This window comes from Balaenoptera borealis, assembly GCF_965194805.1.
Source record: "Balaenoptera borealis genome assembly, chromosome: 3".
NCBI lineage: Eukaryota > Metazoa > Chordata > Mammalia > Artiodactyla > Balaenopteridae > Balaenoptera > Balaenoptera borealis.
The window spans coordinates 135,141,899-135,165,853 of record NC_138866.1 but is presented as its reverse complement, the minus strand read 5'-3'; the positions used below and the strand labels follow the sequence as shown (position 1 = coordinate 135,165,853).

The 23,955-nt window shown below is 45.6% G+C and overlaps 1 protein-coding gene across 3 annotated transcripts in view; it reads right to left on the bottom strand.

Moving 5' to 3' along the window:
• Window positions 1–23,955, bottom strand: part of TTC23 (tetratricopeptide repeat domain 23) — a 113,587-nt gene that overhangs the window by 5,636 nt on the left and 83,996 nt on the right. For 2 of the 3 annotated variants that reach the window (XM_082387090.1, XM_082387091.1), the window contains exons 8-9: window positions 13,637–13,764; window positions 10,548–10,697 (exon numbers count right to left, since the gene is read on the bottom strand). In XM_082387090.1, coding sequence (XP_082243216.1) covers window positions 10,548–10,697; window positions 13,637–13,764 — 278 coding nt within the window. Of the gene's footprint in view, window positions 1–10,547; window positions 10,698–13,636; window positions 13,765–15,378; window positions 18,205–23,955 lie in introns of those variants that run through there. The other variant, XM_082387092.1, reaches the window with a different exon arrangement.

The window sequence follows — 23,955 nt, the reverse complement described above, 5'->3', positions numbered from 1 at the left end:
GATGAAATTCTTATATGACAACCTTAGGACATGCCTGGACCACAGGGCTACTGAAACCTCTGGTAGGGAAGCTCCATTGTGGGTGCAGTGTTACAGACCTCCACCGTCATAATCTGGGCATGTTCAAGAGCAGAAAGAAAGAGTGCTGTCCCCCAGGTGCTGCTTTCTCTTAGGTGTCATTCATAAAGCCAGGGGAGTTAAGACGCAGTCTTAAGCATTTGATGAGAATCTTAAAAATTATATTTGACACGACTTTGAGTTTTGAAAGTTAGGTTTCTAAGGAGCCCAGGAGCCAAGGAATCTGGATAGGAGGCACCCGCTTGCTGTCCTCCTGGCTGTGGCCCACCTCTGTGCCCCAGAGCTCGCACCATTCCCTGTGTGGACATATGTGTGGACATAGCTCGCACCCTTCCCTGTGTGGACTGAGCCCTGTGTGGGCTCAGTGGCAGCTGCGGCTTGGAGGTTAGCTGACTCAGTCTACTCTGGCTTTAGAAAACCACAACAGTTTTAGAAAACCTGAACTCACAAGGAAGCATATTTTCTGATTTTGGGGGGATCTCTGAAAATCTACAGTTGGTACTCAGGGCCATTTCTTGTCATGGCAACGCCCCTGCAGAAGTGGGTTGGGGTGCCTGAGCCCTCCTTTTCTCCCTCAACCTTCGGTCTTAAGTCCTGACATCACATCATCATCTCTATTGGGAAATTTCCAACAGTGAAAGTGCTGCTGGGACACATCCTATTTATTAACAGAGGCGTTGCGGCCAGGCTGCAGCTAAAGAGCCATCTCAGTTGCAAGGCTATGCAACTCAATAATGGAAAATGGAGAAAGACATACTTTTTCTTGCCTGGGAAAGGTCTGTGCCAAGCCTGTGTATTTTGTCTTTACGTGAAATGAGAAAGCCAGAGAAAGGTAAAAAATTTCAAACGATTCTAATGCTCAGAATCTGAAATCACTACTCTTCTTTACACATATTATCTGATGCTAGAGTATGTCAATGGAGGAGAAGTTACCCAGGAACACATGAACTGTGCTGCTATTTTCATGTTAATTCTCAAGGTTAGTATTAAGAAGAAAAGAAGACGTCAGAAACCAAAATACATGGAAGTATGAAATGTCTTAAATGTTTAGAAAAACACAAATATGCTTTTCATTTACTAATCTTTACAAGGCAAGCAGAAATGATCACTTACTTGGGGAAATGAAAGGACAAACCAAGATACCGTTCATCAGACAGCATTGTCCTATAGAAACAGGGTCACACGGGGGTGGGGCTTGGTTTTCCCAAGCCCCTCAGAAACCAGCCTTGTCCTCTGGACCTGAGTCTTCTGCTGCAGGCACACATTCCCGCAGATGTTTGCTGAGCCCCTGCCAGACACCAACCCTGAGTCCACCTCAGTGATGAAGCAGGGGATGGGGGTTTCCAGTGTAGTGTGGGAGCCAGGCATTTAAAAATGTGTAAACAAACATAGCATAACAACTCATGGTAAGAGCTGTGGAAAAGAAAAAAGAACATGGGCTATGAAAGAATAAAGGGGGGGTGGTGTCAGTAGTGGTAGAGGGTACTTGGGTCAGTGAAGGCCTTTCTGAGGTGACATTCAAGTTGAAACCTGCAGGATGGGGAGTCAGCCATGTGAAGAGCACCAGGTCGGGGGGAGGTGGTGGTGGGGTTCCAGTCAGGAAGAGTGGCAAGTGTCTGAGGCAGCATACCCCGCCCCGCTCTCTCTCTCTCTCTCTCTCACACACACACACACACACACACACACACACACACACACTCAAACACGCACCTGCAGCTCCCTTACCTGGAAACCCACTAATTCTCAGACCCAAGGATTGCTGCACAGGTGGGTAGGAAGCCTCCCATGAAAGAAGTACAGATAGAGTAGGACCAGGGGCCCCGGGACAAGGGAAATGGGAGAGGAGGAAGAAAGGGAGGGAGGCCCGTCTGAAAAGCCCTCCCCGAGTAGCTACGATGCCTGTCTTGGAGTCGAGGTGTCATCCTTGCTGTCTCCCTCACTCGTCACCTCTGAGTTGCCAAGTGCCATGGGTTCTATATCCTACTGATGTCCCTTGACTCCCCCACGACTTTGCTCCAGCCCCTGGCCACTGTGTTGGAGCAAGCTACCATCATCCTTCTCCAGGATAACTGCAACACAAATATTTAGAGAACAAATGCATCAGCAGGACTTCCTGTGGAGGGGCCTCCTGCTGCGTACCCACATATAAATTCAGGCTTTATTTTTAGAGTGGACAGCCAGCTGTTTGTAGAAAAGCTGGGCTTGCCTATTTCTGAGCCAGACAGAGCAAGAAATCAAGCCCTCTTTAAAATTAAGCTTTTCAGCTCCCTCCTGCTGTGGAGCTCGGCCATCCGCCCAGTCCCTCCTGAGTTGGTGCAGTAGCACCAGCCATTCCCAGCATCACTCTTTCCACTTGCTAAAGGTCACACTGAATTTATGTGGAAGGAGATTTTGCCTTTCTCTCCATCCCTGGCAATCCACCCATAAACTCACAGTTCTCCTGCATCCAATGAGGTTTTGACAAACACCAGAAGGTCTCAGGCCAGGATGGTCTGTCCACACCCACAGTTCTGCACCCTCCAGACCTTGATGCCAATTTAGGAACTCCTGAGGCATTGTGCACCCACGAAGCCACGGGAAGCGTTCCCATACTGGAGGAGCTTTCCATAGCAAATGTAGCCTTGTCCTGGGCAGTCTGTGTTCAGTGCCTATATATGTTTTCTAAGGGACAGGGAAGGTGGGAGGTGCTGTGCCTGGGCTGCCATAGTTAGGGGGCCCGACCCCAAGGAGAGCAACTCTTCCTGGCAGCTGATGACACAGGGCATCCTATTGCCAGGAGACCTGGAATTCTGATTTCCACCCAGCCTATAGCAGGCAAGGGAGGCTCCATGTTTTCCCCACAGAAGGTTAAGTCCTTGACCCCTTTAACCATCAGCTTCCATTCTTATACTATATCAACCAATTTACAAACATCTCCAAGTAACTAATGAGTGCTTGAAGTGTCTTCAAGCACACTTCTCAAACCAAGAACAGGATTCTGTATACAAAATCAATGTCATTATGACCTTCCTTTCTTTCAAAAAGGATCTGAGGTGGATTGTTGCAGCCCAGCAGTGGGTTAGTCAAAGATGATTAGAAAAATCAAGATCAAGGGATCGAGGACGAATGAGACTCTACCCTTGAAAGCATTATGGGCTAACACAGGGCTCTGTGGGGACTCCAAACTTGGCTCTGGATTGCCTGGTATCCAGGAAAACAAGGAAAACACCACAAAAGCTAAAGGGAAAGTGAAACTAGGCGGGCCGCTGATGGAATGACAGGACATGAATCATGTATAAAATACAGCCGTCTGCAGAGGCTCTGTGTGTTTGGCCGGTTGGAGGAACAGCAAGGACCTGACAGCCTGTTCTAGAGACTTGACCTGTGGCCACGTAAGACCTGTCCAGGGTTGGCTTTCTCACAGTCAACCTATGAATACAAACCATTTTCTTTTGCCTTTCTTCAAATGATTCATCGTAGTGGGCTTTGAATTTCTTGGAGAGAGTGGTCACATAAAATTGTTATTCTTTTATGGAAAATGTTTATGTTCACAGCAATAAAGTAATCAGGCGGTGGATGGAACCCTGACGATGACAGTACCCGACAGCGAGGCCAGATTAAGACGGGACCCAACCCTGGTAACTGGGCCTGGGATTAGTCCTGAGATGCTTCTGACCTAGGAAACAGTCTTTGTGAATTCTTGTTTGCAGCCTTTTTTACCTGGATGAAAATCTAGTTCTCCATGTTGCAAAAATGGGAACTTTTGCAGTGGAAATTTCCAGCTGGAGCCAACAGAGTTCTCCAACGTTCCCCTGCAGATGCCTTTGAAAGAAAGATCAATAATATGGTTTTCTTTTCAGTAACTTAATCCCACTGTCTGCTTTGTTTCTCGTGCCTTCCTGTTTTTCATGCCCACAGAACCATGCCTGGGCCATTCAGCACAGGAGAGCACATCTGGAAAGTCCAGTATTCAATGGATTCCTGCTCCAGAGTTGAAAATTTGGGGGATGCAGCTGTTGTTGTGATAAAAACAAGAGAAACGCTGGGCCAGCGGCTTTTGAGAGCTGCTGCTGCTGCTGGCTCTGTGGAGCCCAGCACTGAATACGGCATCTGAGAAAGTCCAGCTCAGGAGCAGATGTGAGAGGCATGTTTAAAGCCCTGTGTGTGCCCTGGTGTTCATGAAGCGGCCAGCCCTGTCCTCAGGTGGGTATGCGGGGACCAGTGGAAATAAGGACTGTGTGTACCACAGCGGCCATGACCTGCAGACATACACGTTTCTACCCTTTTCTCTCTGACTCCGGCAAGTGGCCAGATAGCTTTAAAATGTCAAAATCATTGTTTTTAGGACTGATTGGTTAATGAGGCCAAATGAAAGGTAAAAATGTCACCAACTTCCACTGCAGGCTCTGGGAGTGATGAAACCTGGAGTTTCTTGGAGCTGAGCTGATATTCAGCCCCGTGGGTGGGCCTGGGGCCCAGAGCAGTGATTCTCAACTTCCCCCTGGAAGCTAAAATGCAGGTCCCTGGGCCCCTGGCCCTTTGCCCCAGACTCTGGTTCAGAAGGTGAACCTAATGCAGGGGGTTTAAGACCCACGCTTGGCAAACCACTGGCATTAAGGAAAATGTGGGCTTTATTTAACAGTAACTTACCCATAGACAATTCACTTCTAGGAGCCTCAGGCCCCTCGTCTGTAAATCAGAGCTATTAAGGTCTGACCTGGAGGGTTGCTGTGAGGGTTGGGAACGATGTATGAGCTGCCACAGCAGCAGTAAGCCTGGCCCCCAGTGTGTGGTCAGTAATGGAACCAGCCTGGCCCCACTGGAGTCAGCAGGGCCACATGAAGGTTTATGTGGCTCCAACGCAAATTCTTGCACGTCTGCTAACATTTGCCCCCCTCCCCTATTCCTGGGTCCCTCCCCTCTCTGGAGTTGAGTGTCTAGGCTGAACCCTCAGAAGAGTTTTTCCATATTTCGTCTACCCTCCTCAGGGGAGAAATGAGGAAGGGGGAGCAAAGTGGAGACTCCCAAGGGCGGGTGGTGTGCCTTGGCCAGGACAGCTCCGCCCTTTCCTCCATCTGGGCCCTTCAGCAGACTGCACTCTGCACCCGGGCAGGGCCTGGCACTTACCAAAGCAGCCCCACTCACCTTGCCTCATACCGGCCTCAGAACAACTGTGGGAGTGAAGGAAGGCTTGGGGTTGCTGTTTTCTCTGTTTTACAGATGAGAAAACTGAGGCCTCTTGCCTCGATTCTTGGGCCACTCCACTCCATTCTCAACACTGTCTTCACAGTGATTTAAAAAAAAAAAAATCCAAAGAACAAATATAGACCTATTGTGCCCTACTTAAAATTCTCTCAGTGGCTCCCAGATGCTTAGAGCCAGGTTCAGAAAACTTTTTCTGCAAAGGGCAGGTGGTAAATATTGTAGGCTTTGTGGGTCAAGAGATAAAAATCGAGCTACTATGTAGGTACTTAACCTAGCAAGAGAGGAAACAAATGTCCACAAACTTTTGTCGATGAAATTTAAAGTATAATAATAATAAGTACATTTTTTGGGTAATCTAGTTCTACTAATGAAAATAATGGATTTCTTTTCTTGGGGGGAGGATAAAATTTCACTTAGCTGCGGTTCAAAGTCAGTGTTCTCTATCAAATCAATTTATGATCACCTGTAAAATGGTTACAGATTTTATAATCATCTGTAAAAAACCATTTTTAACTAAGGGGCCACACAAAAACAGGTAGTGGGCTGGATTCAGCTTGCAGGCCAACGTTTGGGACCCCAGCTTAAAGGATCAAGTCTCAGCCCCTTAACTTGCAAACATGCCAGCGAGGTCATTCTCAGCCGCTCCTCTGCAGACAGGTACCCCAACTGCTTTTTGCTTCTTAAATAGGCTTCACTCTCTTGCCCCTGAGTCTCCTCTTCCACCTCGTTTCCAACATGGGAATTCCTGTCTCTGCTAGGCTATGCTCTTTTTCAGGAATACTTATCTGGACACCTTCCCTAATCCCCTTTCTCCCGTTGATCACAGTGTGGACCTGTAGCACAATACTGAGCACATAATATCAGAGTTAGGGGTTTACAGTCTGTAATTCCCCTAACTGGGACTGGGACTCTCTTAAGGGAAGGGGCTATGGCATGCCTATTATACTCAATGCACATGCCCCCAAATAGGGAGGGGCTCTAGTGACCCTGTCCCAGGTCTTCTAACTATGGGACCATGTTTCTTGCACCACCTCCACTGCGGGCCACCCATCAGCCTCGAAGGCACCATGTTCTTACTCTCCACCACACCCCTGGCCTCAGCTGATTGATCTGGGGTGGGCACTGGATCCAAGCCAGGCCTCTCAATTTTTCCCTGAGAACTTCCAAGCTGTGACTGAGAAATGGCAGCAGGGGTAGGAAGTAAAACTCTGGGGGGCTGGCCACCATGATTTCCATCTTGAGGGGAGATGCTGCCATGAGAGAGGAGTAGGGGGAGGTGCAGAGAGAAGCAGGCGGACTCCTGGGCAGAGAGAGCCCTGGTGGCATTCGAGTCTGGCCTTGGCACTTTCTCCCAAGTCTCCGCTGTGTTCCTGTCCTGCTAATCACGTGCCTGTCAGCGCTTCCTTGGAAACCATAAGACAACAGACAGTCCTTTATACCTGAGCTAATTTGAGTTGTATTGTCAGTGGCAACCCAAAGACTCCTACATATCCTTATCTTGGCATTCTCTCCACTGTGCCACTGGTTTCCAAACTTTTTTAAAGCACAAGAAGCCCCTGTTCAAACAAAATCTTACTTGGAAGCCCAAGCTGTGAAATAGATGATAGCATAGAGTAGACTGCACAATATGGACTGCCTGGTGCTAAATCCCCACTCTGATGACTCCTAGCTTTGCAATCAAGGCTGAGACACTTATCCTCTCAGCCTCAGTTTCCCTCTTTGTAAAAACAGAGAGTAGAGGTATCCAACTCTTAGGGTTACTATAGGGCTTAAATAAGTTAATAGATAAAAATCATTTAACTCACTGCCAGAGATATAACAATCACTCAGTAAGCATTAGCTTAAAAGTGGGGGATGGAGAAACCCAGAGCAACTGCCACCCTCAGCTTCCTTTCTCACCTCTTCCCTCATGTCTTTGGCACATGTGTAATGTTTAAAATTATCTGAAATGATTGGTTTAATATATCTTCCTGCCTAGACTAGAAAGTCACACAAAGACAAGAAGCATATTTATCTTGGTTATTCATTGTCTTTCTCCAGTTCTGCCTAGCACAGTAATTGGCCCATAGAAGATATCCAATAACTATTGTTGACTAATTGATAATAAATATATGTTGTCTCATTAAAAAATAGGCACCACACATGTTACCAAATCTGGTGCTTTTTGCAGCAGAATCAGAAGTCATAAAAAGAGAAAAAAAGGCTTGACCTATAGGACAGCCCACTCAGAACTGAAGTTAATTCTTTGGTTTGGGCAGTTAGATTACTTAAAGGTTCCCAGGTTTTCACCATTTTAAAACTAATTGATGTTATGAAAACACAACATGACAGAACTTATAAGATGCATTTAAAGCAATAATAAGAGGACAATTCATAGCCTAAAACACTTATATCAATAAAAATAAAACCCAAATGAATTAAATTCCCAATTCAAAAAGATAGGAAAAACTCCAACAGAGTAAAACAAAATAAGTCACAAAGAAAGAAAGAATAAAGATAAAATCAGAAATTAATGAAATAGAGAATAGGAAGGCAATTTATCCATAGAATTCAAATCCTGTTTCTTAGAAAAATTAACAAAATAGACAAACCACTAACTAACTCAGTCAAGAAAAAAAGTGAGAAAATCCAAATAAAAAACTAAGAATTACAATGGGAAAATAACTATTAAAAAAGTAAAAATTTAAAAAATCCATGAGACTACTTGGCAAATCTCTATGCAAATCAATCTGAAAACGTGAATGAAATAGATAATTACCTAGAAAAACACAGTTTACCAAAATGACCCCATTAGAGATAGAAAGCTTCAACAGACCAATTTGTTTGTAGAAGAAATAGAGAAAATTGTCAAGGAATTTTCCCCCCTAAAAGCACCATGCCTAAAGAGTTTTACATGTGGTACAAACTTTCAAAGACTAGATAGTTTTAATGTTGTATAAAATCCTTCAGTGCATAGAAAATAAAGGTAAACTTCCAAATTATTTTTATGAAGCAAAATAACATTGATACTTAAACAAATATCACTTACAAATGTTGGTGCAAAATATTTGCAAAAAATAAATGTTAGCAAACAGAATCAACATCACATTGAGAATAATTCATTATGACTAAGGGGATTTATTCCAGGAATGCAAGGTTGGCTCAATATTATAATAAAATGCACCATATTAAGTGATCTAAGAAGAATCATCTGATTATCTACATTGATGCTGACAAAGCCTTTGATCCAGCAATTATTTCTAATTTTAAAAAAACCCAGCAATTATTTCTAATTAAAAAAACTCATGAAAATAGAAATTCATGGATACTTCCTTAGCATGATAAATATATATAAATCTTTGTCCAAAGCTAGCATATATTAAATGAGGAATCACTAGAGGCATTTCCATTAAGACCAGAAACAAGGCAAGGATGCCTATTATTCCACATTATTTATTACTGTTCTGGAGGTATGAACCAATTCAATTAGACAAAATAAATCAATCAAAGGCATAAAACTTGGAAAACAAAGTAAAACTGTTTGCAGATGATGTAACAGTACACCTGGAAAACTTGAGAGAATCAGTGCTCAAATTAACTCAAGCAAGGAAAGAATTAAGCAAACTAGCAGAATATAAAATTAACACAGAGAAACCTATAGTCTTCGTATACACAAAAATAACCAGTCAAAAGGTGTAACAGTGGATAGAACTCCACTTATAGTAGCATTAAAGAAGATAAAATGCTTAGAAATCAACTTAGTAAGAAATGTACAAAACCTATATGAGGAACACTTTAAAACGTGCCTGAATGATACAAAAGTAGACATGAACACATATAAAGACATCCCTTGTTCTTTGGTAGAATGACTCAACATCATAATGATGTCAATCCTCCCAATGTCCATTTACAAATAAAACAATTCTCCAAAAAATACCACTAAACTTTTTATGGAGCTAGATAAGTTGATACCAAAATTCATGTGGAAAGATGAAGATGCCAGAATATCTAGAAAATCTGATATACAAAAACCACAAGGGAGGCTTCCCTGGTGGCACAGTGGTTAAGAATCCGCCTGCCAATGCAGGGGACACGGGTTCGAGCCCTGGTCTGGGAAGATCCCACGTGCCACAGAGCAACTAAGCCCGTGCACCACAACTACTGAGCCCACACGCCTAGAGCCCATGCTCCACAACAAGAGAAGCCACCGCACTGAGAAACCTGTGCACCGCAACAAAGAGTAGCTCCCACTCCCCGCAACTAGAGAAAGCTTGCGTACAGCAATGAAGACCCAATACAGCCAAAAATAAAAAATAAAAAGAAAACCACGAGGGGAGTCTAATCCTACCAGGTACTATATCATGCTATGAAATCTCTATAATTAAGGCAATGAGGTACTGGGATTCAAATAAACAAAGAGAAAAGTGGAATAGAAAGAAATCCAGAAATAGACTCAAGTACATGTGGAAATGTAGTATGTGACTAAAGTGTTAACTCACTGGAGCATAGATGGACTCTCTAATAAAATGGTGCTGGACAACTGGGCAGCCATTTGGGAAGAAGATAACATTAGATCCATACCTCATGCCATCCACACAAACTCCAAATTAAAAAAAAAATAAACATAAGTACTAGAAGAACACACAAAGAGTTCCTCTATAAACTGGGTGTACAGAAAGAGTAAAATAAAATAAGATTGATAAATTATGCTATGTACAAATTTAAAATTATTTTCATAGTAAAGAATAATTGATAATTTATTTAAAAATCTATGTGCATAAGAGGATTACTGTACCTTTTGCTCCAAAAAGTGTGAGCTGAGATCAACTGCAAAAGGGATGTCATCTTACATAAATAAGCCACTTGTAAAGTTTCATTTAAAAAGAGTGTGGGGCTTCCCTGGTGGCGCAGTGGTTGAGAATCTGCCTGCCAATGCAGGGAACACGGGTTCGAGCCCTGGTCTGGGAAGATCCCACATGCCGCGGAGCAGCTGGGCCCGTGAGCCACAGTTACTGAGCCTGCGCGTCTGGAGCCTGTGCTCCGCAGCAAGAGAGGCCGCGATAGTGAGAGGCCCGTGTACCGCGATGAAGAGTGGCCCCCGTTTGCCACAACTAGAGAAAGCCCTCGCACAGAAACGAAAACCCAACACAGCCATAAATTTAAAAAATAAATAAATAAGTAAATGAAACTTAAAAAAAAAAAGTCAATTTGGTTATAAAAAAAAAGAGTGTGGTGGAGGGAGAGAAAGCTACCTGTGGGGAAGGGTGGGAGGGTTTTTTTCCGCATTAGTTGGGCTGCAGCTTTACCTTCTTCAGTTTCTTGTGGGCCCCGCTCTGGTTCCCCTGTGCCAGGTCAGCCCCGCCCAGGAGCCGGTATGTCTCTGCCACCTCGGGACTGAGATCACCAAACACTGCCACTTTGGCCTCCAGGGACTCTCTCAGGATGGAGGTAGCTCTCTGTGAAAGGAACAAAAAGCTGTCTGGTTAAATAAAAAGTTCAAAGCTGGATAAAGATCAGTGCCTCCTAAGAAAATGATGTAACTGATATGTATTTTCACTTTTTAGGGGAATGAGTTTGGGTAGAGTGTCTCATGAGCTGAGCCTACTTTCCTCCTTAAATAGGAATCAGGAAATAATATACATGGAGTGGGGGGGGGGTTGTGAGGGACAGGAATGGTTTGAACTCTGAAGAGAGAATGCATAAAGGAGCCCTGGAGAAAAAGCCATCTCAGATGTTACAGGAACCCATTTTAGTTGAGTAGTAAGAAGAAAAGCTAACATGTACTGCATCGTGTCCTTTATGTGGCAAGAACCGTGCTAAACAGTTTATGTGTGTGAGCTCATTTAACTTGCACCATCTCCTTTAGATAAGGACAATTTTAATCCTTGTTTGACAGAGGAGGAAACTGAGGCACAGAGCAGTCAAGAAACTTGCTCAGAGTCAGCCCATCAGTGGCAGATCTAGGATCTGGATCCTGCCAGTTTTAATCCCTCTTAGTTGCAGGCTCTTCTCCCTCTGTGCACAGTGATGTTCTTATGTAAGTGAAAACTACAGAGTTTCCTGGCATTTATCTACTTACAGAACATCCAGAACGTATTCCAGGGTTTTCCATTTCTCACAAGAAATAGTTCAGGAAACCAAAAGCAAACATTCCAACATGGTGAAAAGTTAAATATATTTGACATCTTGTTTGGTTTATCTGATTTATTTATACCAACATGGAATACAAAATATGAGTTGGTATTAATCTCTTCAGCCATACACCAAGACATACAGAGGGAAAGCCCTGTATGTCGGTCTCCCATGTTTCTCCTGAAATTCTTCTACGATCTTCTACATGAAAGCATGATTACAGGTAGAGATCACAAACGCCCAATTTAAGAGCCAAATAGGGACTTCGCTGTTGGTCCAGTGGTTGGGACGTCGCCTTCCAGTGTGTGTGGGGGTGCGGGTCTGATCCCTGGTCGGGGAGCTGGGATCCCACATGCCTCACGGCCAAAAGCCAAGGCACGGAACGGGGGCAATACTGTAACAAATTCATTGAGGACTTTGGGGATGGTCCACATCAAGGAAATCTTTAAAAAAAAAATATGGGAGAAATAAGTGGAACTTAAAAGAAAAATAGAGCCGAATAAAGCAGGAACCAGTGAAGGAGCCTTGCCCACCGCATAGCCCTGAAGGCATCCTGCTGGTGCTCCCCAGATAGAGAAGTTCGCAAGGCCTTTACTCATTTTATTGGCAAGAATATGAATTAGATGCTGGGGGTGGGATCAGGGAACCACGGTAAAAGGCACTGTTAAGGCAGAAACAATTTCTCAGATGGAAATATAAATCACTGCTGGGAAAGAGAAACTGTAAATTGTGAAGTGTGTGACCCACCTTGGTATGGGTCTTGCCTGATGCAAAAGCCTGTCGTGTCCCTTCCCAGTGTCTGTGATGCAACTGTTGGGTTTGGCAATTTTTCCATGAAAATTGGTTGTCAGGCTTGGAGGGGCCAATGACGGAAAGAAGAGCCAGACACCTTTTCCTAAATGAAGCTCTCAACGCTATTTACAGCCTGATTGGGGAAACTAGAGATAGATGTGCATGAACTTGAATGGCAAGTCGAGATGGCAATGGAAGAGATGCCACATGGATATGGGTTTAAAGTAAAGAGACTGTGACAGTCTCTGAGAGTTAGAAAAGCTTAATGGAGAGAAGTGAAGAATAAATAGGATTTAGGTGGACTAAGAAGAGGGCATGGGAACCTGGAGCACAGTGGGAGCTGGGGGAAGCACACGGCACATTCAAGGCCAGTGAGGGGAATCAGGCAAGCTGGTGAGTCCTGAAGGATGGATCTACATTAGCCAGGAGATCAATGAGGAAGAACCTTCCAAGAGCAGGAAACAAAAGCTGACACTGCCCAGAAGTGGGGATTAGAAAAGGACACTGTGGCTGGAACACAGATCAGGGGAGGGGGCAAAATGAGCACATTTTAAAAAAAATATTTATTTATTTATTTGGCTGCGTCGGGTCTTAGTTGCGGCATGAGGGCTCTTTCGTTGCAGCGCATGGGCTTCTCTCTAGTTGTAGCATGCAGGTTTCCTCTCTCTAGTTGTGGCACACGGGTTCCAGGGTGTGTGGGCTCTGTAGTTTGCGGCATGTGGGCTCTCTTGTTGAGCCATGCAAGCTCAGTAGTTGTGGTGTGCAGGCTTTGTTGCCCCACAGCATGTGGGATCTTAGTTCCCTGACCAGGAATCGAACCCACGTCCCCTGAATTGGAAGACGGATTCTTTACCACTGGACCACCAGGGAAGTCCCATTGACAGGTTAGAGTTGGAAAAAAAATCTGTATAAATCAAGCATGTGGCTGTCTGGTAGTTGTTAGGCTTTTTATGGAATAAGTTCCCAAGGGTTTAACTACCAATGAATATAAATTCTGGGTCTGGTTCCATTTTTAAAAGCCATGGAAAACATGCCTGTATGGTTCAATGGACAGTGAGCTGTAACTTCTGCACTGTGTAGTTCTTATTAGATATGCAAATTTCATCCATTAGCTAAGATAATAAGAGAGGAATTAGACATACTAACTTCCACCCTCTATGCCAGCCAGAACCACAGGCTGTGGTAAGCAGAGTCTGTCCACTGAGTTCTCAAGGTTTCTAGTCCTTTAAGATACTCTACAGGTGGACATGGCATCTACGTTCTCATGAACTCTTTTGTTTCCCGAGAGCGAATATCTGGGAGCTGCCCAAGAGTGGCTGCCTGGACTTATTTATCCCTCTCCCCGTGGAGCCTGGCACATGCCTTGCACATGGTAGATTCTTAATGTTTTCAGAGTGCAGGAGTAGCCCTCTGGATATCAACTGGGTCGCCCAGGTAAATAACTAGTCAGCTGTGGTCCAAACTCACTTACCTCTTTTTGTCCAGTGACTTGTAGAAAATGGCAATAATCATCTTGAATTGAAAGAAATTTGGCTTTTCCAATCCCTTCAGCATCCTTAAGATTAGCCATGCTATCTTGAAAATACTGCTCAGCCACATCTGAAGAAAAGCATCACAACAACAATTTTGAAAACAGCTTGCAGATTTGAAATGGAAACAGAATAACTATGTGTTTAGTGATGGTGATCTATCTGAAAATAATAAGTAATTGGACAAGATAACCCAGTTAAGGAAACTGTCTTTTGTCAATTAATCTGACTGTTTTATTAGACAGGGTCTAGTTCTCAGAAAGATACTGCAATTTATTTTCGTTGGTTTTCATACATCTTCCCTTTCCCAGTGATACAGTAAGCAAAGTTAATGCAAACAGGGAAACTATCCCCTAGACCTGACACATTGTTAAGTTTTCAGATTGATTAACCATTAATTCTTTGTAAAACTCTGGTTGCTCCTCACTGGGGTTAGGACTCCAAGGATCCACTGACTTTAATGGACTCTGTAATCTTGGAATGTAGCTTGATAACCCTAAAATTCTGGAAAATATGGCTGACATGCTGCTGAAGGAAAAACCTGAACCATTCCAAACACTTAAACATACTGGTTATAATATAACAAAAATATTTGTAAATATTTGCCAATCTTGAAAGCAAAAAAAGGAAAATCTCAGGTATGGAAAATGAAGAGGAAACTAAAAGCCAAAGCAGGGAGGGGGAGCTAAAGCTGAATGGTCCATGAGGGGATTAGGAAAAAGGTGTACTGTATTCCAAATGGGGTTTGATAAGCCTGAGTAGGGTTGGAGATGAAGCTTGAGGCCTGTGTGTGGTAGGAAGCTGGAATGGGGCTCCCTGAAAAAATCCAGTGTTATAGGCAGATTTCTAGGATGTCCCCAAATGACCCTCAACCTTGATTATGCCCTCCTCTTTGATTATGGGTGGAACTTATAAATATGCTGAGATATTACTCCTGTCATAAGATTATGTTATATGGCACAGTTGACTGTGAGAAAGCAAGATTACCCCTTGGGCCTAAACTCATGACACCAGCCCTTTAAAAGCAGAGTTTTCTTCAGTTGGAGGCAGAAAAGGAAGGCAGAGAGATTCGAAGCATGAAAGGGATTTGAAAAGGAGGTTCTCCATTGTTGAGGTGGAGGGGACCATGGTACAAGGACTCAAGAGTGGCCCATAGGAGCTGAGAGAGGTCAATATTCAGCAAGAAAATGGGGACTTCAATCCTACAACCACAAAGAACTGAATCCTGATAATAACAGGGATGAGCTTAGAAAAGGACCCCATGATCCAGATGAGAATGTAGCTGGCTGACAACTTGATTTTAGCCTGAGCAGAGATGCCAGCCTTACCATGCTAGACTTCTGACTGACAGAATTGTGAGCTTAAACTGGGTGTTTAAACAACCATAATTTGCTATGCAGCAAAAGAAAACCAATATAGCCAGGAATCCCTAAAATTGAGATAAGAACAATTGCGCTGGTCCAAGGAGAAGCTTCAAGGCTGTCCCTCCAGAGGCCATGGCTAGAAAAAGAGCATCTGAAAGAAACTGGGACACTGCACATGAGGCACGCACATGTTTGAGGGCTGAATTTGCACCACCTACATGATTTGGAAGTCCTTTTTTTGTTTTTTGTTTTAAATTGTTCCACATCCCTCTCCCTCCCTCCCTCCTTCCCTTCTTTCCTTCTTTCCCACCCTCCCTCCCTCCCTTCCTTCCTGCCATGCTGCAAAGCTTGTGGAATCTTAGTTCCCCAACCAGGGACTGAACCCAGGCCCATGGCAGTGAAAGCACAGAGTCCTAACCACTGGACAGCCAGGGAATTCCCTTGGTTTGGAAATTCTGAACCAATAAATTAAAGTAGAAACTAAGGGCTTAATCTCCAAAATATACAAATAACTCATACAACTCAACAACAAAAAAACCAAACAACCCAATAGAAAAATGGGCAGACGACCTTAATAGACATTTCTCCAAAGAAGACATACAGATGGCCAGTAGGCATGTGAAAAGATGCTCAACATCACTAATTATTAGAGAAATGCAAGTCAAAACTACAAAGAGGTCCCATCTCACACCAGTCAGAATGGCCATCTTTAAAAAGTCTACAAATAACAAATGCTGGAAAGGGTGTGGAGAAAAGGGAGCCCTCTTACACTGTTGGTGGTAATGCAAGTTGGTGCAGCCACTATGGAAAACAGTGTGGAGGTTCCTCACTGTTACTCAGTGTAGAAACTTCTAGCACTTAATTCTTTTCCACCTTTTCATATTAATTTATTATGCTGAGTCTTGCCAAGCTCAAAAAAAACAACAAAAAACAAAAAACCACTTGTGGAGGAGGGGATGTTGGGAAAGCTGTAGAAGGCAAGAAGCATCTAGAATCCCCCAGGGTTATTTTTTTCTTTGGAAAAAAACATCAGAGGGCCTGGCAGATGGTGGAAACTGTGGCCCACTTAGGAAAAAAGAAAAGCCCACTTACCTTGTTTCCTCTAAGTCTTAAACATAGTTCATTTTCATTTTATGTGGATGATACTAAGAAGTCAGACCATTTCTTTGATAGAATAAGTACAAAATCTTAAGATGTTTTTTGAAAGGAAGCTATTAGCATTTATTAATGAATCCTGTTGAGACATTTCGTAAAGAGAAGTATGCATTCCTAGCAAGCTCTGTCTCCAAACTGTTTTTACTTAGGTAAAACTAAAAATAGAATTACCATATGATCTAGCAATCCCACTCCAGGGCATATACCCAGACAAAACTATAATTCAAAAAGATACATGCACTGCTATGTTCACAGCAGCACTATTCACAATAGCCAAAACATGGAAACAACCTAAATGTCCATTGACAGATGAATGGATAAAGAAGATGTGGTACATATATACAATGGAATATTACTCAGCCATAAAAAAGAATGAAATAATGCCGTTTGCAGCAACATGGATGCAACTAGAGATTATCATACTAAGTGAAATAAGTCATAAAGAGAAAGACAAATACCATATGATATCACTTATATGTAGAATCTAAAATATAGCACAAATGAACCTATCCTATGTATTAGAAACAGACTCACAGACATAGAGAACAGACCTGTGGTTGCCAAGGGGACTGGGGGTGGGGGAGGGAAGGACTGGGAGTTTGGGGTTAGTAGATGTAAACTATTATATAGAGGATGGATAAACAACAAGGTCCTACTGTATAGCACAGGGAACTATATTCAATATCCTGTGATAAACCATAATGGAAAAGAATATAAGAAAAAGAATGTCTATAATGTAGAAACTAGCCTGAAAGTGGAAAAATTGTAAGACTCCAGCACAGGGGTCGCAAACTTATTCCATAAAGGACCAGATGGTAAATATTTTAGGCTTTGAGGACTAAATAGTCTCTACTGCAGCACAAAAACAGCCAGAGGTGACACATGAAATGAAGGAGCCCAGCTGGCTGTGTGCCAAGGAAACTGTTTACAAACATGGGAGGGGAGCTGCATTGGCCTGTGGACCGTAAGTTTGCTGACCCCTGCTCTAGCAGAGGGAAATGTGATTGTCTTCCTCCCTCAGGGACGTGGGACACCTCTCCCCGCCACCCCGAAGTGCCTGCTGGAGACAACCTCACGGGGACACGTGACAGTACATAAAGTTTGTTGGGGACAATTGTGAACCATACATACAGTGGTCTACTTAAGATTTCCATTTGGAAATCTCATATGTACTGTGTAGCACAAATACACATGAGCAAAAAGATCAGATGTTTTCTTTGGCTTCTTTAGACTTCCTCCGTATTTGGTTATTTTCCCTTTCTCACCTCTAATTTTGTTTTTGTGCTTTCTCCCCATTTTTCTTGATTAGACAGGACAGTGTATTATCTATTTGGATATTCTTCCAAAGAGTGGGCCCTCAAATTAGTTTTTCTCAGACTGTGATGTGAATGCCAGGTGCTTCCAAAGAGGCCTCCATGAACGCAGGGCTCCAGAATTCACGGAGGAGCAAGGATGGGGCCGGCCTGCGCAGACTGTGGTAGCTTCTGGAGGCGGGAGTGAGTGGGAAGGAGGGCAGGCTCCGCAGGTCAGGGACTGCATGCGTCAGGCTCCAGCGCTGCCGCCTTCCGGCTGTGCGCCTCCATTGTTGGCCTCAGCTTTTTCACCTCAAAGAGGAACATTTAGGCTAGCGCCTCCATTATAGGGTTGTCGTAAGGAGTAAATGGGTTAATGCACACACAACTGATGACGTGCCTGACACCTAGTCAGTGCTCAATAACTGTTAACCATTTTAGTTTCAGGGACAGTTCGATCACTGTGGCTATGGGCCTCCCTCATCCATACTAGGCTGACCAGCAGGCACACTGGAAGCAGAGATGGACGTGCAGAGGACAGGAACACTTGGAAAACAGACAGAGTGGTCAAAAGGCACAGAAGCTGGGATCATGTGCAGATAAACGGCTCTGTACACCTCAAGAGCTCTGAGAACAGCCCTGAAATTCACAATGAGCATGGTGGGTCTCCAGAAACGATTCAAGTACATCCCATGTGATCTGTTGTAGAAAGGAGAGAAGTAAACACTTGGCAAATGTGTCTGTCAAATCCAGGCAACCTAAAGAAAACTTAGGTGTGAAAACAAGTAAGTTTCATTTATCTGCAAGATTTACTTTGCTTAGGATCTAGGCGGTTGCCAGATAGAAGCGAGAATTAGGCTGGGAGGTGTTGCCTTTCAGAGAGGTCTCGGTGCTGACTGGCCCCAGACTTTGTGACTAGACAGAAGTCTATTGAACTGGAGTCCCTGCTCCACTCTTTCAGTGGGGGTCTGTCCACTGCCAGACCAGCAGATGGATTTCTAGAGTATTACTCAAATTTTTTCTTGGTAGGAGAAAATTTTACTACTGTACATGAAGAATGTTACATCTCTTTAGTCCTTGCTGGCTCATGGGAGAAAATATTACAGATTAAATGTTCAAACTACGTATTAACTTTGGTTGCTTTGATAATCTGATGACAGCAAATGTGGGGATGATGTGGCATTTATTTTGTTGATTCTAAAAGCACTACAGAGATGTATGTTCCATGTCTAAAAATTAACAAGTCTATTCAGGAATGGAGTACTGTTGATATTTTAATTTTCTGTCTAATTGGGAATTGACCAAAGAATGTAACTGAGCCCTTCTTGAAGAGTAGAAGTTTTTCCGAGTCTCAGCCTCATTCCCCAGAGATGAGCCCTTGCTCTGAAGACCTGTAGTTGTAAAGGGCATAGGAAGGAATTGGGACTGAACAGGTAAGAACTGAGTTTCTGACCCTGGGCTTTTGCAGAAGAAGTGGTGCCAGGCTCAGAAAAAGGAAGAGATCAAAAGGGATGGGAAGCATTTCCCTCCTTTCCTGAGTAAGGAGCTGGTCTCCCAGACACAGGTGGACATAGCTGCGCTTTGTCCCTTTCCAGCCCCTCTCTTGTAAAGTTCTCCCACCTCTTAGTATTCCTTCCCCTGGCAGTCACATGCTGACCAATCCCCCCTTCCCCCACAAAACCACCCCATTTCGGCTGGTCCCTTAGAGCTTAGTGCCAGATGCCCCTTTCCTTTGTGTACCTGATCTCACAGGATGCTGGGAGAAAGGAAGCTGCTTGGCCTAACTCACACTAGTGTGTAAATGGCTCAAACCTCTAACTCAGGGAGGCCTAGTCACATTTTCCAAAGAGGGTGCTTGTTAGCATATTTGGATCACTGGAAGAGGGAATGGAAGTGAGGGAGGAAGGAAGGGGTTGGGGGAAGGAAGGAATTTATTACTCAAACTAAGGCTACATGGCTACTGAAGTGGAAGAAAGCTAGGCTTTGTGGTAAGACGTCAGAGACAGGCCCAGACTGGGAATCTGCCCTCTGGGGTCAGCTCCTAAAGTTGCTGCTTCCCTTTCCCCATTTCAGAGTCCTCAGCTTCTCAAAAGGTCCAAGTTTCTTCCATTTCTGTTCCTGGGAGGTCTCTAGTCACCAGGGGGCAAGGCCAGGGAGGGGGTGTCTCTGACAGCTGTTGTCACATACAAGTGGACCACAAGTCAGGCATCATGTCAGGACCCTTATATATGAGAACAGCCTAGGGCTCGGGAAGAGTGGAAGGTCCAGGGCATACACTGTGGGCGTCTTCCCTGTCTGTAAATTTGAAACCACTTTTATTTTTACCTGGGATATAGGAAAGCTCTTTTATTGCAAGACCCTGACTTATTTTCCCCCATCCCCCAGGCCCCTAAATCAGCTTTCTGAACTATGAATCCCATGATTAGTCTTTGAGGGGAGAGCAAATTTGTCCTATTATTACAGCTAAGGAGGGACTCCCTAAGAAGCAGAGCTGGTTCTCCTGGGAGTGGGCATCCCCCAGGAGGTCCACCAGGCACAAGTGACAGTGGGGTTTCCAGAGGGACAGGAGGTCACAGCCCCTGGGGTGGGATGCCACTTCTTGGCACAGACCTTGTGCCTGAAGCTGGGTGTGTGTTCACAAAGAGCCTCGGCAACCTGATGCTGGTGGCCTCGGCAAGAGATGAGGTCATTTTCTAAAGCACAGGAGCATGACTTAGCTTGTAAATCTGAGCCCTAGTGGCACAGGTGTTCCAAGGCCATGAATCTTCTCCCATTTTCATTCCCGCAGAATGTTGGGGCTGTCTGTGAGTTAGGGTGAGGGGGTAAGTGTGGCCCAGCGGGCAAGGTGGCTTAATGTCTCCGGGAGGCCCCTTCAGACTCTATTCCATCTGCATGTTCATATACAGGCAAAAGAAAACAGGGCTCCATTCAAAGAGCAAGAGGAATGTGGGGTTACGATTTGGCACCCAGGAGGTCAGGAAGCTTTTAACTAAAATAAATTCCAGTGACCCTGGGCTCATTTTCTTGAGGCTGTCCCAAGGCAAGAGTTGGAACAGTGAGGACAACTCTCATTATGAGGGAGGCTTGTGTGTACAATGTGACAATTATCTTCTGTAACAGTCTTCGGAAACTGTACTCTGCACTAACTGCAAAAAGCATTAAGGACCCCAAGGAATTTGAATATGGAAATTCTCAAATCCTAGCCTGGCATTAACCCAGAGGAGTGCTATCACCCAGCAAACAAATGGATTGAACCCATTTAGACCCTGCTGGGAGCTGCCTGGGGCTTTGCACAGGCAGCTGCCCTGAGGCTGCCCGCCAGCCTTGTGGGGGCCACAGAGTAGCCTGAGGACAGACGAAGCCCCGGACAGGTTGACTCCTCACTGCATGGCCCTCAGTGGTCCACACTGGAGACCACCTTCAAGAGGAACATTTTCATAGGGCCTGGACAGGGCATCCGGGAGCAGGAGACCTGCTGCTTCTGAGCTGTGTGGTCCCTGGAAGTCCATGGCCATCTCTGGGGGCAGGTTTGCATCAGTAGAGTAAGGTGACCAAGATGGCGGCAGGCTGGGTGAGGCTCACACAGCAAAGTGTGCGTGAAGTGTCTGCATAGTGCCTGGTGCCCACAGGCCTGGTCTGGGCTCAGTCACCATAGGGACTGCCTGCCTTGAATGTCCTCACCACCAGGAAGCTGACCAGGACTGCCCCCCACCCCCAACACCACCCAGAGTCCCACTTGGGGCCACCCAGTAGTGATCAGGTGTCCAGCGCCTCAGGCCTGTTGCCACAGTTGCTTGTCCTGGTGAAGTATATGTCATTTCCATAAGCTGCCCTAATAATATGTTTTGAAGCCAAGTCAGGGTATAAATAACTTAGGCTTTTCTGAGAAGTTCTGAACATAAATTATTAGCCAGCACAAAAGTGAAAAACCAGAGCCTCATAAAAGTGGTTATCAGAGAGCCCATCATCCTCCCTAGGAGAGGGATAAAGCCGCAGACTTTGTTCTCAGACACAAAGATGAAAGGCAGTTTGTAAGCAAAGCTCAGTGAGGTTTCAGTTCTGCCACAGGTTGTCCCTCTGTGAAGAGAGACCAACAGCACAGTATTGGGGTGGAAAAGGCCACACCTTCTACTCCTCTGCTGGCCTCAAGAGCTGCCAACCCCTGCAGCCCCCACCTGCCCCCACCTTTGGGGCTTCTGGGCTCCCTGGACCTCTAAGGACAGAGCACCCTCAGAGCCACGCCCTCTCCGGTTCTGGAGTGTGGTCAGGTAGGTAGCTCCTGGCCTCTGTCTAAGGCCTTGCTTTGCCTCTAATTGCCAGCGTGACGCTGGACACACCTTGGACCCCAGTCCTCTACATGGGATGTGCTTTAAGGTGCCTTCCAGAGGTTTCTGAGAGGGGGTCCTACTAACGATGGTGGAAAACAGGGTAAGAGGCTTCCCTTTTCTTCTCTGGCCTCACCCACCGCTCTCTCTCTGCTGCTTTCCCTTCCCACCTGGCCTGTGGAGCACTGAGCAGGATGGATGCTGACATCTGCTTGGGGAGCTCAGGCACCAGGCTCAGGCTGGCTGGGCATTTTGTAATAAGAAGCGGGCCCTGAGTAGGAGCTGAGGAAGGGTCTCTCAGAACACACAGGACTTGAGGGGGGTGGGAAGGCCGAGGAGGAAGAGAGAGGGAGAGGGGAATAGTGAGGAGGAAGGGAGAGGTGGGTGGGTGTGGCCAGCAGCAGCTTACACTCATTCCCACTGCAGGCCTGCACCACAAGGCCCACTTGGAGGCCTCAGGTTGGAAGTGGGTGACGGAGGCAGCAGGGGCAGCCAAGGAGGGCCACGGGAAGGTGAAGACCACCTTACCGTGGCTGCTCCCAGGTGGCCACATTACCTGTCAGGAGCCCACTGGAGTTGGGTGCGTCTGTCTGATTTCCAGTCTCTCTGAGACACATGGGGCTCAAGGAGCATCAGTAACCCCATGAGCAGGGAGTAGGCTGTGGGTGGGGCAGGGCCCAGCATGGGGCAAGCTGAGAAGCAGGCCACAGGAAGAAGAGCTGAGAAAAGCGGTGATCGCGGAGCGTAAGAAAGAGGAGACTCCATGGAGATACAGAGCCTACCTTCAGATACTTACATATTTCGTGTCTACTGTATAAAAGGAGGGGAGAGGCCAGGACAAGTGGGGGCCCAGGAGACATACGTATCCGTGCGTAGGGAGTTAAATCTTCGGAATGCAGCCCATGCCCATGAGTCTGTCCATATAGCCAGGGATCCCACCCCCTGCCCCAAGGTGGGCAGGGGCATAGCCCATTCTCTTCTGCTGTCTCTGGAACCTACAGAGCTCCCTGGCCTGCTGGAGTCCAGGCCACAGATGGGGCCACTTCCAAACAAGGCCGCCCGTGCTCAGCGGGCTCTTCCTCTCAAAGGTTTACACTGAAATGTACTTGGCTTCAGCCCATTTCATTTTAATACGCTTTAGGAGAAGAGTTATAAACACAAGGCCAATGCCCGGAGACTTAGCAGGGTTGGGAGAGCTGTTAATACCAAGTTTGTCTATGGCTGCTCCGGGAAGCTGGCCAGGCTCAGGTTAGTGACATTCTACAAGCCTGAACTGGGAGCCCTTATGCAATCACAATCCTTCGTGACTTCTAAGGCAGTTTTGTCTGCATAAGGAATGAAGGAAGGCACAGAGCAAAGGGATTAGTTTGATTGTGGAGCCTGAAACACACTGGCTTCTTGGCCAGTGGCGTTTTGTTTGTCCGAGGGCAATGCCTTCAATGGACATTCAGCAAGTAGGCTATGGAGAATCCCTAGATGAGAAATTTTTCCTATTAACAATTCTTTAAAAAACGAACAAAGTGTACTTGGCACAGACTAGGGAGAGCAGAGTTGAGATCCCCATGCACGTGGATTCCTTGGCACTCCGTGGAACGTGCAGATGTACTCCCAGGAGAGCTGGCTGGGACTTCTGAACCACAAATGACCAAAGTCCAGGCCAGAGAGTCCTGCCCGGGTGAGAGCTAGGGTGGGGAGGCTGGTCCCCCCCTTAGTTGTCAGACAAAGATAAATTCCAAATTCCTGCCTTTCCTTTCCCCTTCCAGGAGGTAGCAGAGGCCTGGAGAAACCTCAGCCCTGGGTGGGTTTCTCTCATTACCGCATTGGCCGTGTGTGAGGGGACAGCAGGGACATGAAAACCAGGCACCCTGAAAGACGGTGGGAAGGCGCCTGCCCACTGCCACTGCAGCTCCTGGCTGCGGGGGACCCCGCTCCTTCCTGCTTTTTCGGGGAAGCTGAGTCCATGCATGTAACACGGCTGTACCCTCTGGGCCCAGGCCACTGTGCTTAGGCACTTGCAGATAAGAGCTGGAACAAACTATCTTAAAATGCCAGCCGGACAGCTCATTGTCCACCGTCTTCCCCATGTTTGTCACCAAGGGAACAAAGATTCCCACGGCAGCACATT